General features: G+C 37.7%; 1 protein-coding gene across 1 annotated transcript; it reads right to left on the bottom strand.

Moving 5' to 3' along the window:
• Positions 1–6,689: 6,689 nt before the first annotated feature.
• On the bottom strand, positions 6,690–15,196 carry LOC117719624 (serine protease inhibitor Kazal-type 1-like). Its single transcript, XM_034517807.2, has 4 exons — positions 15,065–15,196; positions 13,306–13,337; positions 11,647–11,753; positions 6,690–6,817 (listed from the first exon to the last, which is right to left on the bottom strand). Exons 1-4 carry the CDS (start codon positions 15,117–15,119, stop codon positions 6,772–6,774), a joined length of 240 nt encoding a protein of 79 aa, XP_034373698.1. The 5' UTR covers positions 15,120–15,196; the 3' UTR covers positions 6,690–6,771.
• Between the last annotated feature and the right edge of the window lie 410 nt (positions 15,197–15,606).

Genomic DNA, 15,606 nt, shown 5'->3' with positions numbered 1-15,606 from the left:
TCTGTCACCTCAGCTACTGTTCTTTTGGAAAATCTTTATCACAAAGCTAGCAAAGATGTAGGGTAAGAAATAAGCTCTGCCTCTTGATAGAAGTTGCTACAATAATCTTTGTCTATGTTTACTCTACCCATGGCTCCTTTTCTGTGCTCTGCCATCACTTATATTGCGTTGCCACATTTCTTTCTACTGTAGACTTTAACATTGCCTGAAACTCTCCCTGTATTTACTTTCTTTTGATAGTGAATGCCTCTCTTCCATTTGAATATGAGCTCTAAAAGAGTTGAGATCCCTCTGTGACTTGATGGATACTAAATCCCATTGATTAGAACAATGACTAACATTTGGCACCCAGTAGGTGCTGGGCATGTGGTGGTTTGAGTGGATTAATCTGTGAGTGAACAGTGTTGGTGGGGATGCAAATTAATATAGCCTTTATGAAAATCATTTTGGAGATTTCTCAAAAATTAAAAATAGAACTACCTGTGTTGGAAAGTTTTATGCCAACTTGACATGAGTTAAAATTATCTGAGAGGAGGGAACCTCAATTAATAAAATACCTCCATAATATCTAGTGGTAGGCATGCCTGAAGATCATTTTCTTAATTACCCACAATGGGTCCCTCCCATTGTGGGTGATGCCATCCTTGGGATGGTGGTTCTTGGTTCTATAAGAAAGCAGACTGAGTAAGTCATGTGGAGGAAGCCATTAACCAGTATCTCTTCTTAACATCTGTATCACCTACTGCCTCCAGGGTCCTACCCTGTTTGAATTCTTGCCCTGACTACCTGTGATGATGAACAGTGAGTGATATGGAGTATAATCCAAATAAACCCTTTTCTCTTCAACTTACTTTTTTGGTCATGGTGTTTAATCATATTTAATAGACACCTTAAGACACTACCATATCTTCATGCTACTTCATTCCTAGGGATAAACACTAAGAAGTCTACATCATATCATAGAGGTATTTACTGTTTATTTATTCTCTGTAGCAAAGAATTGAAATTAGCCTAGTTGCCCACCAACAGGTGAATGGATAATTTAAAATGATATATATTCATATACATATATGAATAATACATTAGTACTACTAATCATTAAAGTAAATGAATTTACAAAACTTGTAGGAAAATGGTTGGGCTTAGAATATACAATATTGTGCCGGGCATTGGTGGCGCACATGCCTTTAATCCTAGCACTTGGGAGGCAGAGGCAAGCGGATTTCTGAGTTGGAGGCCAGCCTGGTCTACCGAGTGAGTTCCAGGACAGCCAAGGCTACACAGAGAAACCCTGTCTCGATAAACAAAACAAAACAAAACAAGAATATACAACATTAAATGATGTCAAACAATTTCAGAAAGATTAAAAACATATATTCTCCCTCATATAATGAACCTAAAGTATGATTATATGGACATATGTAAACAAATAGATATATGGGTACAGTATAACATGTAAGAAGAGAACAAGAAAGGCTAAATATGAGGAAGGATTATGAGCAGATAATAGACACCCATAGGAAAGGGAATCTAAAGCTAATTAATTTTTCTAGTTCTAATTGTGTCAAGGAGTTTTTGATTTTGGTGTCTGGTGAGTACATCAAGATATACTCAATAGTGAAAGTGCGAATCCCTAGTGAAGCTCTACAGCTTCAGATTGCCTATTCTAATGATATAGAAATTGACTTAGATGTATAGTCCTTGGGTTTGGTTAATTTTGATGTATATACTTGTTTTATTTGCAAATGTTTAATAATAAATTTTATAAAACTAAATTTATAATGATTTAGAGAGCTTTCCTTTGCAGGCTATTAAATTTTTTATTGCATACTTTATTCATTTACATTTCAGATGTTATCCCCTTTCCCAATCCCCCACAAACCCCTTATCTTGAGGGTGTGCTCCCACCCATCCACCCACTCCCCCCTTTCCACCCTTGAATTCCTTCACACTGGGGCATCCAGTCTTCCTGTCTATTTATAGCAGTGTAAGACAGTGCCTCAAACTTACATCCTGGACAGTTTCAGAGAAATAGTCACAATTGTCATTTCTTGAGTGAACAATTTGGGTCAAAAGATCATCACTGATGCTCAAAGGCAGTCTCAGTTTTCAATATTAGATAATGTCTCCTGCACTGGGCATGGAGGTGGGTTTCAGTCAGGGTGAGTTTCAGAGTAATCCGTTGGTAAGACTTACTGTCCCTGGAATCTAAGATGAAGTGAAGCTAAGTGAAGTTTTGGACCACATATGACAGAGAATATTTGGCATTTGGCCTTCTAGCATTGAATGATTGAATGACTCTTTAGACTTGTGCATTTATATTTGAGGACCTATAGAAGTCAGAAAACTAGAAAGGGGCCATAGGTAGTGGGAGTGGAAAAGAAAGATGATCAGGAAGGAGACAGAGTAGAACACAGGTGTTAGGAAGAGAGAAGCAGAACCAACAGGAACATCCAGATGGATAGAGAAATGAGAGTGTAATGAAAAGAAAGAAGTTGAGGAAGAAGTAACCCTTGCTGAGTGCTGGAGTGAGGCTCCAGTGATGTTCCAGACCACAGGACAGATGTGTAGAGTCGGCAAAAATGAGGAGTCTTACCAGCAGTTGTCTCTCAATCAGATGGCCCTAGTAGCTCGAACACTCTTTATTAAGACAAACTCAAAAGCATTCAAGCATGAGCAGTTTCAATCCATTTCTCTTTCATCATGTTTCAAGAGTCATCAACATTTATCCATTTTAGTTTCTTTTTCTCCTCCCTACTCCATTGTCGTCATTAATTGACCTTTACAGTATCTAAGCATTAATTAACCTTTACTTCATATCTAAGCATGAATTTTGTATTGCAAGCCAAGTGATTATATCTAGCCAGGCACCTCTTATCTGTACTGTGCCCAGGCCAGCAGCAGACATGCCATTTCAGAAATGAAAGATTCAAGCTCTGTGATTAGTCTCAAACAGTATGTTGCTTTTATATTTTTGAAATCAGCAGAGGGAATGATACCCTATCTAGAATAATATTTTTTCAGGTATAGGTCTAATTCCTATGGCCTATATGTGACTTTTGTGTGAACAGTATTTTTGGTCCTCTTCTTCACACATCCTCACAATGATAATGATTAATATCTAAACCTTAACTGCTGGGACCAAGTGTGTATTCTTTTTGTCAGTATCTACTTGTACTTTTACCTCCAAAGGGACTGGAAGATTTAGATTCCTTTGTTAATTTTCTGGCATTGGAGGGAAGTCTGACCTTTTATGCCCTTTATTTCTTTCTTATGAGGTCTGTAGGTTTTAATGTCATCTTTTAAAGAATTTATCTACTAAGATCTTGGAATATAGTTATCTCTCTTTTAGAATAGTTAAGGAAGCAGGAGTCATTAACCTTAGTGAGTTCCCACTGCTTACTTGGGATGACTGCAGAGTCCACCTAGGGTAACTGAAGAAACCAGTTTCTGTGGTAGACTGCAAAGAGGCTTAATTTCCTTGTAGAATCTTTAGAAACATTATCAGACTCATCTATAGGGCTTTTGTTCCCAGGAAGCTCAGCTGCCATCACAAATGACAAAGCAAACTAAGAATTGCCATAATAATAAGCAAAGCAAGAGCAAGAAGGGCCTGAAGCTCATGTCCTTCTCTAGAATCAGAGCAGGGGTCTGCAGCATCTCCTGCACAGGTTCTGGCCAGGGCAATCTCCAAAGAGCCTTGCCCAAGGAGCTCCAATTGTAAAACACTCATGAGCTGTTCCCATAGGTTACAGCATAGCTTCTGGCAGCTGAGGATGTTTGAAAAGCCATAGACAAACCCACTACTTCATAAACTTCATATATTGTTTAAATTTAGTTACCATACATGGGGAGTCATGTTTCTCCAGATGGCAAAAGTTGTTAAACTAAAAAAATTGTTGGTCTGAGGAATCGAAAAAATCTTCCAAATAATACAGATTGTTGCAATTGTTCTTGGCTGCCCACCATAACTAGGTAGTAAGATTCTATAGAGGAAAATACCAGATAATTTAATCACAGAGAAATCAAGATGAAACCGACCTAGAAGCTTCCTTCATATTGGCCAGCTTACAGAGGACCAGAAAGAGTTATGTAAGTGCTGTGAATCAAAGGCAACATCTTGCTCAGCTCTGAGTGCTGAGAGCTGATAGCATCATGAAGGCTAATGATGTAATAAACACTTTCCGACTAAATTTGAAGCCTCTTTCACAGGAGAAAACTTATCCATGGTATGATAAATCTGTCCAAAAAGCCATACTCGGGGAACTGATAGGCTCTAGGACTAAATATACTGGACATAGTATAATATTGCTTTCTAAAAACACATATCTATATTCATACTTAGTGCACTTCCCGATCCTTATAAAAGAAGCATTTTTGTTCAGTTGATACAGAGACTCGCAACCAAATACACAGAACAAATTTGTGTGGAGTTCTCTGCTACAACTGGTGCATAAATATCACACCTCTCACTTCCAGGCTCAGAAAACAGAAAAAGGTTAGTGGAAATTTTTTTTGAAATATTTATTTATTCTCAAGAATTTCATAAAATATATTTTTATTGTATTCTTCCCTATCTTCCAACTCCTCCCAGATCCCGCTCCCCTACTCCTATTCACTCATCTTCATGGTTTTTCCTCTGTCTTAAAAATAAGAACAAAACAAAAATTAAAGAAAACAAAACAACAACAAAAACCAAAACCAAAACCAGCTAGATAACATGGAGCTCTGTTTGTGTTAGCTAACTGCTTCTGAGCATGGGGCCTGTCCTGGGATTGTGATTAACACACTCAGAATCTCTTCACTGAGAAAAGCAGAATTTCCCTCTCCCAGCAGAAAATGGAAAGATATTTTGCCTTATACAAGATGAAGACATTCAGCATACCAGCATGAATATAGGAGGGCCACAGAAGTACCAACCCCTAAAGAGGAGCTATTGACAGTTGATGGTTTCTGGGAAAGGAGTCAATTTTCATTAGGGGTGTGGCCTTTTATATATTGACAGTACCAGTGGATGGTGTCACACTCATGATTGTGTGAGCAGCAGTAACTGGACTCTGTAAGCTGTTAAAAGAGTACATTATGTTAGGAAGGGGAACTTTGGGCAGGGGGACTCAGAATGAGTTTGAGGGAAGGAGTCCAGGTGATACAGATACTATATTTAGAGCTGAGTTGCTATCAATATTCTTAATCCTAGAAGTTCTTTTAAAAAGACACTCCAAATTTGGAGGAATCTTTTTAAGTCAATTTTTCTTCTTTGAACAACTCTTCATAGATTGAAACTTTATATTCTTATCAGTGTTGATATTTTCACTCTTTTAAGCATGTTCTGGTTTATTAGATACTCCTTTTGAAACATAAGTACCACATGAAGAGACAGACTCCACATGCCTGGCTTCTGATGGACCTGGGAGCAGAGTCACTAATGATAGATTTGAGATTAGGTAATTACAAAAACAAAACTGTGTGTGTGTGTCTCTCTGTCTCTCTGTCTCTCTCTCTCTCTCTCTCTCTCTCTCTCTCTCTCTCTCTCTCTCTCTCTCTTTCTGTTTCTCTCTCTTTCTGCCTGCCTGTGTGTGTGTACTTACAGACTGGTGTAACAAGACAGGGTAACTCACAACATTCATTGATTAAAATAATTTGACCATCAGGAAATTCCTTAAGGTTTGGTGCCCTACAAATGTCCTTTAGTATCACAGATCAGACACTAGGAGCCATCTTGCATTGATAACTTGAGATAGCAGTACTTTGGTGATAGTTGTCAGGCTGTTTGAGCTGAGTCAGTTGCTAGATTACACCACCCTCTAGTGGTAGGAGTTCATTTTTCAAGGCAGGAATATTGGAATATCACCAGAAGTAGGTAACTGGGTAAGTATGCTTTCCTAATGTATTTCTGATTTCCTTGTTATTTCTGGCTCAGTGGCTGACCCATTCTCCACTGTATTACAGATCCTAACACAGTCTCACTTGTGTTACCTCTCTACTATTTTTCCATCTTAGACTAAATTTTTTTTAGAAACTCGGAATCTCAAGATGCTTCCCCTTTTTTATTTTTAAGTAATTATAGATATTTTCCTCCTTGAGAACATTTCCTCATTTGTAATTTATTTGATTATGTTCTATTATATCACATCTTTATTCTATTATTGAATATAGACATGGGGGAATCTTAGAGTAGGTGACTATTATCTAGAATTCCCATTGAAGAAAGTCAAGGCATGATCCACAAGAGTTGATTGTGTTAAAAAGGAGTGCTTGCTGTGGTTAAAGGAAGGTCACCAGATCTAAAAGAGCACTCTGGCAGCTTGTCTGCTAGACTGTTAGTCAATTGAGTTTATTTTTTCTATGTTTACTCACAGGACAAGAATAACTCTGCAGAGTTGTGGTGGCTCACAAGTGAAACAATGTGGAGTACACAAAGCACTCACACTCATTTCCTCGTGTGAACACCCCCTTCTCTCTTTGTCAGGCTACATCTTGGGCATGGCATGGGCTACCTTCTGCATCCTAATCAAACTCTACTCATCACACATGTTCATGCTCAGCTGTGTGTTGTTGTCATCTGCAGTGTGTGATATTACGAGCATGAAGAACTAACTGGTGAAGCTTAGTCTAGTCTGGGTCTTTGCCCAGTTCCCTGTCCTCAATATATTCATCCATGCCTTTGAACAGGAAGCTTTGAGAAGAACAAGGTTTGTTCAAATGCATTTATTCAACAAACTCACTTGCTAAACATTATGGTAGCCTTAACAGAACTCAAAATCTTCAATTTTAGCAAACCCCTTCCTTTTCAATGAGGATAGGCACGTCACGATTCCTGTAAAAGAGATTTAAGGAAAATAAATTAAGAGTTGGCTTGAAGTTTAGTGCCACAAATAAATGATGATGTGAGAATAACAATGAAACTTAAAAATAATTCTGCCTTTCTTTAAAGAACAAGCTTATGATTTATTGATTTTTTCTTTTTTCTAATCCATTTATTCACTCAATGTATTCATTAAGTATCTGTTGCTTTTTTTTTTTATTATTATGTCCACAAGGTATACAACAGAGTAGAAAAACTATGGGCCATTGTTGTTTATAAGCCTAATGGAGTGTTACTGGCAACCCTTGAAGTGAATCTCAAATTCATCTCTGCTTCGTTTACTGCTGATGCTTTGTGCTTAGTGACCAGGTCTGTTGTCCAGGCTATTGCAGGGCTTTCTAGATGTTAAACATTTCAGCTTAGAAGACGGGAGCTTGATTCTGCCAGCCAATCTTGATTCCCCTAACAGCAACCAGTACCAAGGTCTACTTCTTTACTTAAAACTGTTTTTGCTGTTCCCATGTTACCTTGAGCAAACCAGTTTCTCTCACAAAACCCAAATGTCCTTCCAATTCTGAAATTGTTCCTTAGTTACATGACTGCTTCTACAATCCTCTCTTTATTCATTGTTATCTTGACCATACTGGCATGCAACAAATTTTCTATTTTATTTATTGTTGAAGAAGATGCAATACTCATCTATTTTCACAGATACATTTTTGCATCCATTATTTCTTCATTTTAACATTAATGTTAACCTATGGTAGTGCCCAGTTCAATGTCATGTACATAAGCCTGATATCCACAGCTCTGCTGTTCACTTTGCTACACTCTGTGCATTAGCCACACTTAGTTGTTTTGTCTTAAAAATTTAACAATATTTAAACATCAGTATCTCAGTGTACTATCTAAGAGATAGTACCATAGATACTATCTATGATACTAACATAGATAGTCTGTACCATCTGTGTTTAAGAGCCAATGACTATTAGTCATGTATCGGCCCATAACAACAAACAGACAACATTTCTAGCACCAATGAATGTTCTGTCAGTAGTTGCTTTTCTGTAAAAAAGAGTTATTGACACTTTCTCTAACAAAGCACAGAAGGCATATAATGTCCTAATTTAACAAACCTGGCAACCCTCACAATTACAAGGCCCATCATAAGAAAGCACTGTTTGGTGTTTTCAGAGCATCACAAACCCCAATAGTTAGGGTCAGATCCTGGCTCTGGTAATAGTTACAATGCAGGTCATTTTTTGTGAAACTTACAAAAATTTGCATTATAATTAAAATATAGCCACATCACTTCTCTCTTTTCTCTCTCCACACCCTCCAAGTCCCTCCATCTCTACATCTCCCATTCACTTTCAAATTGATAGCTTCTTTTTCTGTGTTTACTATTGTTATGTGTGTGTGCACAAATGTAAAAATACAACCTTCTGGGTCCATTTTTGCTGTTTGTATAAAATATTATTAATTTTAGGTCCAAACTGTTTACAGTTTCCCTTCCTTTCAATCCTTCAACATACTCTTCTCTGGCCTTCTCTTCTGCTTCTATTAAGAAGTGGATATTAGACATAATATACAGGTAAAATGTTACACTCCACAGACCCGAAGAAGGTAAACAAGGACAGTCCAAGAGAAGAAACATGAATCGCACTTAGAAGGGAGAATAAAATAGTCACAAAAGGCAGACAGAGGGAGAGAACTGGGAGGGAGGGGGAAGAGAGAGGAATGGGGAATTTGAGATCATGTGTGCAGAAGGACAGGAGAGATTGCTAGCTTCCCATGGAAATGAATGGAAATCTGCAATTGATGAGGGTGAGGAGGTGGGGGCGCATCTCCAGGATAAGACAGAGACCTAGCATGTGCCCAAGAATCCGTGGGGGTGACTGTAGCTGTGACTCATTACACTGGGGATATGGAACCTGAAGAGGTCACCTCCTGTAGCCAGGCAAGAACTCCAGTGAAATGATAGAGACACCGACTCACTCTCAAAACATTCAACCCAAATTTATCCTGTCTACAGTAATGCAGGCATGAAGGAGAGAGCAGAGACTGAGGGACTGGGCAACCAATAACTAGCCCAACTTGAGACCTAGTCCATGGGCAAGCACCAATCCCTTTCACTATTAATGATACTCTGTTATGCTTGCAAACAGAAGCAAGTTGTCCTCTGAGAGGCTCCACCCAGCAGCTGACTTAGACAGATACAGACACCCAAATGGAAGAACAGAAGGTAGGATTACTGCCTGAATGGGTATAGGAACTGCACAGGAAGATCAACAGAGTCAACTAACAGACACTTTGGGGCTCTCAAAGTCTGAATCACCAACCAAAAACCTTTCATGGGCTAGACTTAGGCCTCCCTGAAAATGTATATCAGATGTGCAGCTTGGTCTTCATGTTGGTCCCAAACAACCAGAGCAGAAGAAATCCCAAAAGCTGTTATCTCCCTGTAGGTGGGATATGTTCTTCTAGCTGGGCTGCCTTGATTTGCCTCAATGGGAGAAAAAGCACCTAGCCTCAAGGAGACTTGAAATGCTAAGGTCAGGGGATTCCACAGGGAAGCCCACTTTCTGAGAGAAGAGGAGGGGGAGGGGGAAAGGATTATAGGAGGGGCTGACTGGAAGGGGAACAGTGAACAGGAAGTAAAATGAGTAAGTAAAGATCTTAAATTAAATTTATTTAAAGAAAAAGAAAGAGAAAATGAAAAGGCCTTGCCTCCCATGAATAGCCAAACAAACATGGGATATAGCACATCGCAGTAGGTATAAGCACCTTTCTTGTGTTAAGTTTGAACAAAGCAACTCAGTATGAGAGAAAGCATCCCAGAAGCCAGCAAAGAGAGTCATCAAAGACAACCCCTGCTCCCACTGTTGGGACTTTTACAAGAAGATCAAACTACACAGCTGTAGCATATGCAGAGGGCCTAGGTCGATCTTATACAGGCTCCTTTGGTTGGTGCTTCAGTCTCTGTGAGCCCTACCAGCCCGGGTTAGTAGATTCTGTGGGGTTTTGTGTGGTATCATTGACCCTTCTGGCTCCTACAATTCTTTCTACTCCCTTTGCCTAAACTCTGCCTAATATTTGGCTGTGGGTCTGTGTTAGCATCTCTGATAACATTTATGCTAGGTTTCTGTTTGCAAGTATAGCAGAATATTATTAGGAATCATTTTATTGACTTTTCCCCCAATCATGTTTGATTTTATCCTAGGTCTCTGAACTATCTAGCCTCTGGGTCTTGGGCCTCCAGGTAGTATCAGGGATGGGATCTCTCTCGGACTTTTAATGAACAATAGAAACAAAGGCACTATACAAACCTTAGAATATCTCTTATGTTTGAGAAAGCCAAACTTATTTCTAGACTTAAGTGTTATTTCAGAACGCAGAGTGAAATGCTGCATGCTCAGACAGTTGAATGTGCCTCTTACATCTACACATATTTGAAAGAATGCAAAGAGTGAACTATAACCAGTAAGTTCATAGGTCAGATGAATGAGCATTCAGCATTTTGCTATTATTTTCTGAATGCTTCACTTCAAAGGCCTTTGAACTTTAGACCTCACACTTGGACATTTCATAAATCCCCAGGGTGTTGTGGGGCCCTCCTGCTCCCTGTGGTTGGAAATAATGATGCTTGACCTTTATGTCAACAACATGGGTCATGAGAAAATTAACAAGTGGTTTCAAGTGTACGTTTTCCAAAATGTTCACCTGCTCCTCTCAAACCCCTGAGCCAGGGCCTAAACCATTGGCCCAGATGGACAGGTGACTGAACAGATTAGCTTGGAATTCAGGTTTCTTCTTCTTGAGCCTGCAGTGTGGAAGAAACAGGCTTGTGCTATCATGCCTGGCAACTTTTACACACTGGACACACCCTCGTTATAAAGCCAAATGCCTACTGTTTGGAGTCTACAATGTCTACAATCCTGGATAAACTGAGAGACTTTTCTGAAATCATTTAGAGCTATCCTTGAAGAGAATTTGCATCATAGAAGAGAGATTTATGCAGAGGAATGAAGAAAATTTATAGTCACTGAGCTGAAGTTGTTAGCATAGAGTCAATTCTAGAAAATCTAAGAGTTTTCTGTCACTTTTGGGGTCTCTTGTTTTTTTGAAATTCAGAGCCTTGTTTAAATGGCATTCTTTTATTAAGCTTTTCTTGGCCCTTTCAGTTAGAAGCTATTACCATCTTTGTTTTGGTCATGTAACCCTTTACACTCTGTTGACAGTCATCACAACTTACAAGAAGTGATTACATGTGCTCATGAGTGTTTTGTTTGTGTTTTTGTTTGTACTTTTGTAACAGCCACATGGGAAACAAGGAAGGCTTAGCATAATGACTAGCATATAGCAACTACTCCATCATATTGTAAGAGAAAAATCATTGTGACATATTTGTTTGTCCCAGTGTTCTGAGTTTGTTTCCTGTTCCCCAACATTAAATATTTCAGAAAATTAAAGTTTATTGAAGCTAACTCTCATAAACCATGAATACAAATGTTATAGTACATGTTTGTTCACTAAATACTATATAAATTATACTTGTTAATTTGGGGGTGCATTAGAAAATGCAATTTCTGCTATTATCAAGAACTGATCTGTTTTTGTTTTTTTCAAATTAAAGGCATTTTGTATTTGATATTTGATTTTTAAAAATCAAATATCTATGTATTGCTTTAAAAATGTGGCTTTTATCATCCAAGCAATTTAAAAACATAGTATCATTCCAAGTTTATGAAAAGAAAGTTCCATTTATTGACTAGACTTTAAGATGATTACATATGTGTAATTCTAGTGATAAATATCTTGAAATTAAAATTTATCCTCACCTGTTTTCAAAGCACAGAGTGCATTCATTGGAATAAGTCCTTTTATCAGTCCCACACACAGGGTCATAATCCCTGGAACATCCAGGAGTTGTAGCATCGCAATTAGCCTAAACACAGAATTAAGGAGTCATTTTCTGTCATTTTTCAATGTTTGGTTTTATAATAAAATATTAAGACTGTTTTAAGTTCTTTTGCAGTTTACATAATGACACTGGTGATTGTACAGGAAAACAACAACCACAATAGAAATAAATATGCCCTGAAATAAAAAAAGCTGAGTTAAAGCCAAATTATTGTCCTTTCCATAATGTTATATGACATCATGGGTCTACCAGTTCCTTCCTTGATTTCAGCCAATTCATCTGCAAGTTAGGAAAAATTATCATTTGCCCAATTAAGACATGATGCTGCAGTGATGTGAAATAAGAGGAGGAAGATAACACCAGCTGCTGCCAGGATAGTCATCCTAGATATCATCTGTGCTTGGAGTTCTTGGTTTGTATTTTCCAGTAAAATCTGATATTCATTAAACACTTCTTATATGTCTCTGTCTTATATTTTATGTATTGTTCTATTGGAAAAGTTTTACCCTTTAATCAAAACTGTCAGTTATCCATTTATTGATCTATCCTTGAAAGACCTTGTAAAGTTATCATTACACTCTTCTTCAAGGGAATATTTATGAAGTGACAAATTGACTTAAAGTCACATATCTAGTGATCCTTTGATCCTGGTTCTCAGTTCCTGGGCATTACCACACCTCTTCATTACAGGACATCATCCCTGTTTTGTTAATTTTATTCTTCATGGAACAGTACTTGGAGAACTAGATTTAGGTTCTAATGATGTCGGATTTGTTCTGTAATGCTTACCAAAAATGTAATGGTTTATTCACTATAAGCTTCAAGTTCATCACTGGTTTTCTCCTAGGTATTCCTATGTAATGAGATGAGGGGCATTTCCTCTAGTCTACTTTGGGAATTAGAAGCAATAAAAGCCAACATGATCAAGTCAGGAGTAAGGGCTACTTGGAATGAACACAAGAGCTTCCATTTAAACTACATGTCCCACCAGCCAACCCTAGTGTTTGTATAAAAATCTTCTTTACAGCAGGATGTAGACAGTTACAGGGGCATCAGTGGGCTTGTCTTTGAACACAAAACCATGCAGATTAGGAAAGTACTATGAATTCTACATTTAGCAGCTGAGGTTCCCTATCAGTTGATCCCCCAATTCTGGCTTAAATTACCAAAAATGTAACTGCTAGGGTATACATTCCCCAACCGACTTTATGTCAAGGTCTTACTGTGTAGTCCAACCTGACTTCAAACCTGGTTCATAAACAAGGTTCCCAAGTGCTTTGGATTGCAATGAGCAAAATCATACATGCTCAGATCCTAGCTGTACTTTTCCAGGATCAAACAATTTCAGTCTGCATAGGAAATTTTAGAATTAAGAAATTAAAAAGTAGCTGGGTGGCAGTGGTGTGTGCCTTTAATCCCAGTTTTTGGGAGGCAGAGGCAGGCAGATTTCTGTGAGTTTGAGGGAAGCCTTGTCTACTGAGTGAGTTCCTGGAGGAGAAGGACTACACAGAGAAATTATTTGTCAACCCCTCCCAATGAGGTTATAAATTATAATAAATTATAAAATTCTCTTTACCTTTCTTACAGTCACCTTAGCTGTAGTGTTACCTAGAAAACATAAATCAAATGTCAACCTGGATCTCAAATAAAGAAGCCAGATCTATTGTTAGTTGTCAAAGAATATAGTTTTCATATGATGCCTCTGCTTGCACTGTACACTTCTCTAATCTTTTATTTATATTTGACTTTCAAGGACACCAGATAAGTTTTTTTCCATCTCTGCCTGCTAAGATTTTAAAAAGAATTAAGTAAAATGTTCATCATTACTGAGTATTTCGATTTGGCATTTCAGGAAATTTGATCTATTTTCTTGAGAATAGAAATTATCTACTCAGAATTTGAAATGTGTAGGAACTAGTAACAATTCAGATACCTTTGGCATGTCCATCATTGATTATTCTGTACCCAATAGAATTTCCATCTCAAAGTCACTGAACCATAAATATCTGTACCTCAGGGTATTGGTGGCAGTATGGGAAATAGCCATCAGGTCTTCTGTTGTAATTAAGTTCCTTCTGTAAACAATGTTAAAAATAGGACTTTTCTGACAACTCACCACCAGTTCTCAAAGAGAATTTTTCCCACAGGTGCATTACACCAACTGACCATATTTTAAACTTGTATTTCATGTATTTACATATTTCAGAAAAGACTCAATTTATTCTTTAGAAAACATATCTTGCAGACATCAAAGCATATGATACATATATACATATGTAACAACAATTAAAGAAAACTGAACTAGAAAGACAGCAAGGAAGTACATGGGAGGATTTGGCAGAGAATTGTAAGGAAAAGTGATATAATTATAATTATATTATAATATGAAAAAAGTATTCTTTTTTTAAAAAGTAGATAGATGGTAACTGTGAATGTGAATGAATTTGCAAGGGAAAGGAACCTAATCTGATAGCCTCTAAAGTAGAAATGTTTCCAAAACTTAATTTTCAGTCAGTGATCTCTAAGGGAAAAAAATATCTCTGGGACTCATCAAAGAAGATGCAGCTTTTGGGGTCCCCTTGGATCCAGAATGTAAATAAGGCTAAAAAATTAATGAGCAGAAGCTCACTACAGGTATTTACTTGTATTAATTATAGGGCATGGGGTGGGACAAAGGGGCTCTTGCTTCCAGAAACATTTATCTGAAACAATAAGCAGTGTTCTTCCACTTCTTAATAAATCACAGCTTTGGCTTTTGTCACAATATCTTCAATGAGTGACAGAAGTGAAAATATTAATTAGTACCAGTTACAAAAACCAAGGTGACCTCAGAATCAGAAGCATATGCTGACATTCTCAGAAGTTTGGGGATTCCTTTCTATGTTCAAACAGGATGTTTTTTACAGATTGAATATAAAATATTTAATGACTCAAAATATGATTTTCTCCAAACTAAGTGGTGGTCATTATTATTTATTTTATGTAAGTTTATAAGAATTTAAATTTTGTAAGTTGGCATTGGATTTTCATAGTCTAGCAGTCCTTTCTACAGTAAAAGAGTATTTTAGATCAAACCCTTTTCTTTCTACCACATCCCTAGTAAAGTAGCAGCCTTGTTTTTAGAACAAGCCATGTCTATCTCTGGGGAGATCTTACTGGAGCTTTCCTCCATTGTATTAGCAATTACCTCCCTTCTCCTCCATAATTTGCACTAGAAACATTTCTGTTATTCAACTCATTGGCATCAGTTAGCTAGACTACCTTAGTTTACAGGAGGTATAAATTAACAGGTCGAATGTTTTACTCATAGTTGAAAAATATTCAAACACACCTACCTGCTAAATTGAGCAGGGCCAAGGCACTGAGAAGAAAGATAATTGCCACCTTCATGATTGCAGATCTGGATGCAAAACTCAGAAGAACTATGTAGGGTGCTTCTCTTCAGAACCTGAGGAGTGGTCATATAGGTAGATGGTAATACAGGCTCCACCCACTGTACCCAATAATAGATATTTTTGGTTATTGATTGACTTGTCTGGCCTCCAGGCTGGGGAGAATGTTACATAGGTAGATAAAAGGGCAGAAAAGATTGGACCCAAACTCTGCCAGGAAAAGGAAATTAGCTGGATTCCTGATATCCTCTCCTGTTTTGGGAAAGCTTTCTCCCTTTCTGAGCTGTGGTTTTCTTATCTTTCTGCAAAGTCAAAGGTTTTGTTTGTCTCCTGTATAGTTCTGAATGGATGAGCAGACATGTAGATCTCAAACATGCTTTCTATTTTTCCCTTTCTTCCATTCTTCCATTCCTGCTTTTGTTTTTACCCATTTTTCTCTTTATCTGCTGTGCATTCCTTAAGTCCTGATAGGCTGGTGCCAGGCT

The sequence above is a fragment of the Arvicanthis niloticus genome, chromosome 14 (genome assembly GCF_011762505.2).
Source record: "Arvicanthis niloticus isolate mArvNil1 chromosome 14, mArvNil1.pat.X, whole genome shotgun sequence".
Lineage (NCBI taxonomy): Eukaryota > Metazoa > Chordata > Mammalia > Rodentia > Muridae > Arvicanthis > Arvicanthis niloticus.
Note: the sequence above shows the minus strand (reverse complement) of the source record. Positions and strands in the feature narration are given on the sequence as shown.

Coding starts and splice junctions, on each gene's coding strand:
- LOC117719624 (XM_034517807.2), bottom strand. CDS start 15,119: ATGAAGGTGGCAATTATCTTTCTTCTCAGTGCCTTGGCCCTGCTCAAT. Junction 13,338..15,064: donor GGCCCTGCTCAATTTAGCAG/GTAGGTGTGTTT, acceptor TATGTTTTCTAG/GTAACACTACAGCTAAGGTG. Junction 6,818..11,646: donor ACTCTGTGCTTTGAAAACAG/GTGAGGATAAAT, acceptor TCTCTTTTACAG/GAATCGTGACGTGCCTATCC.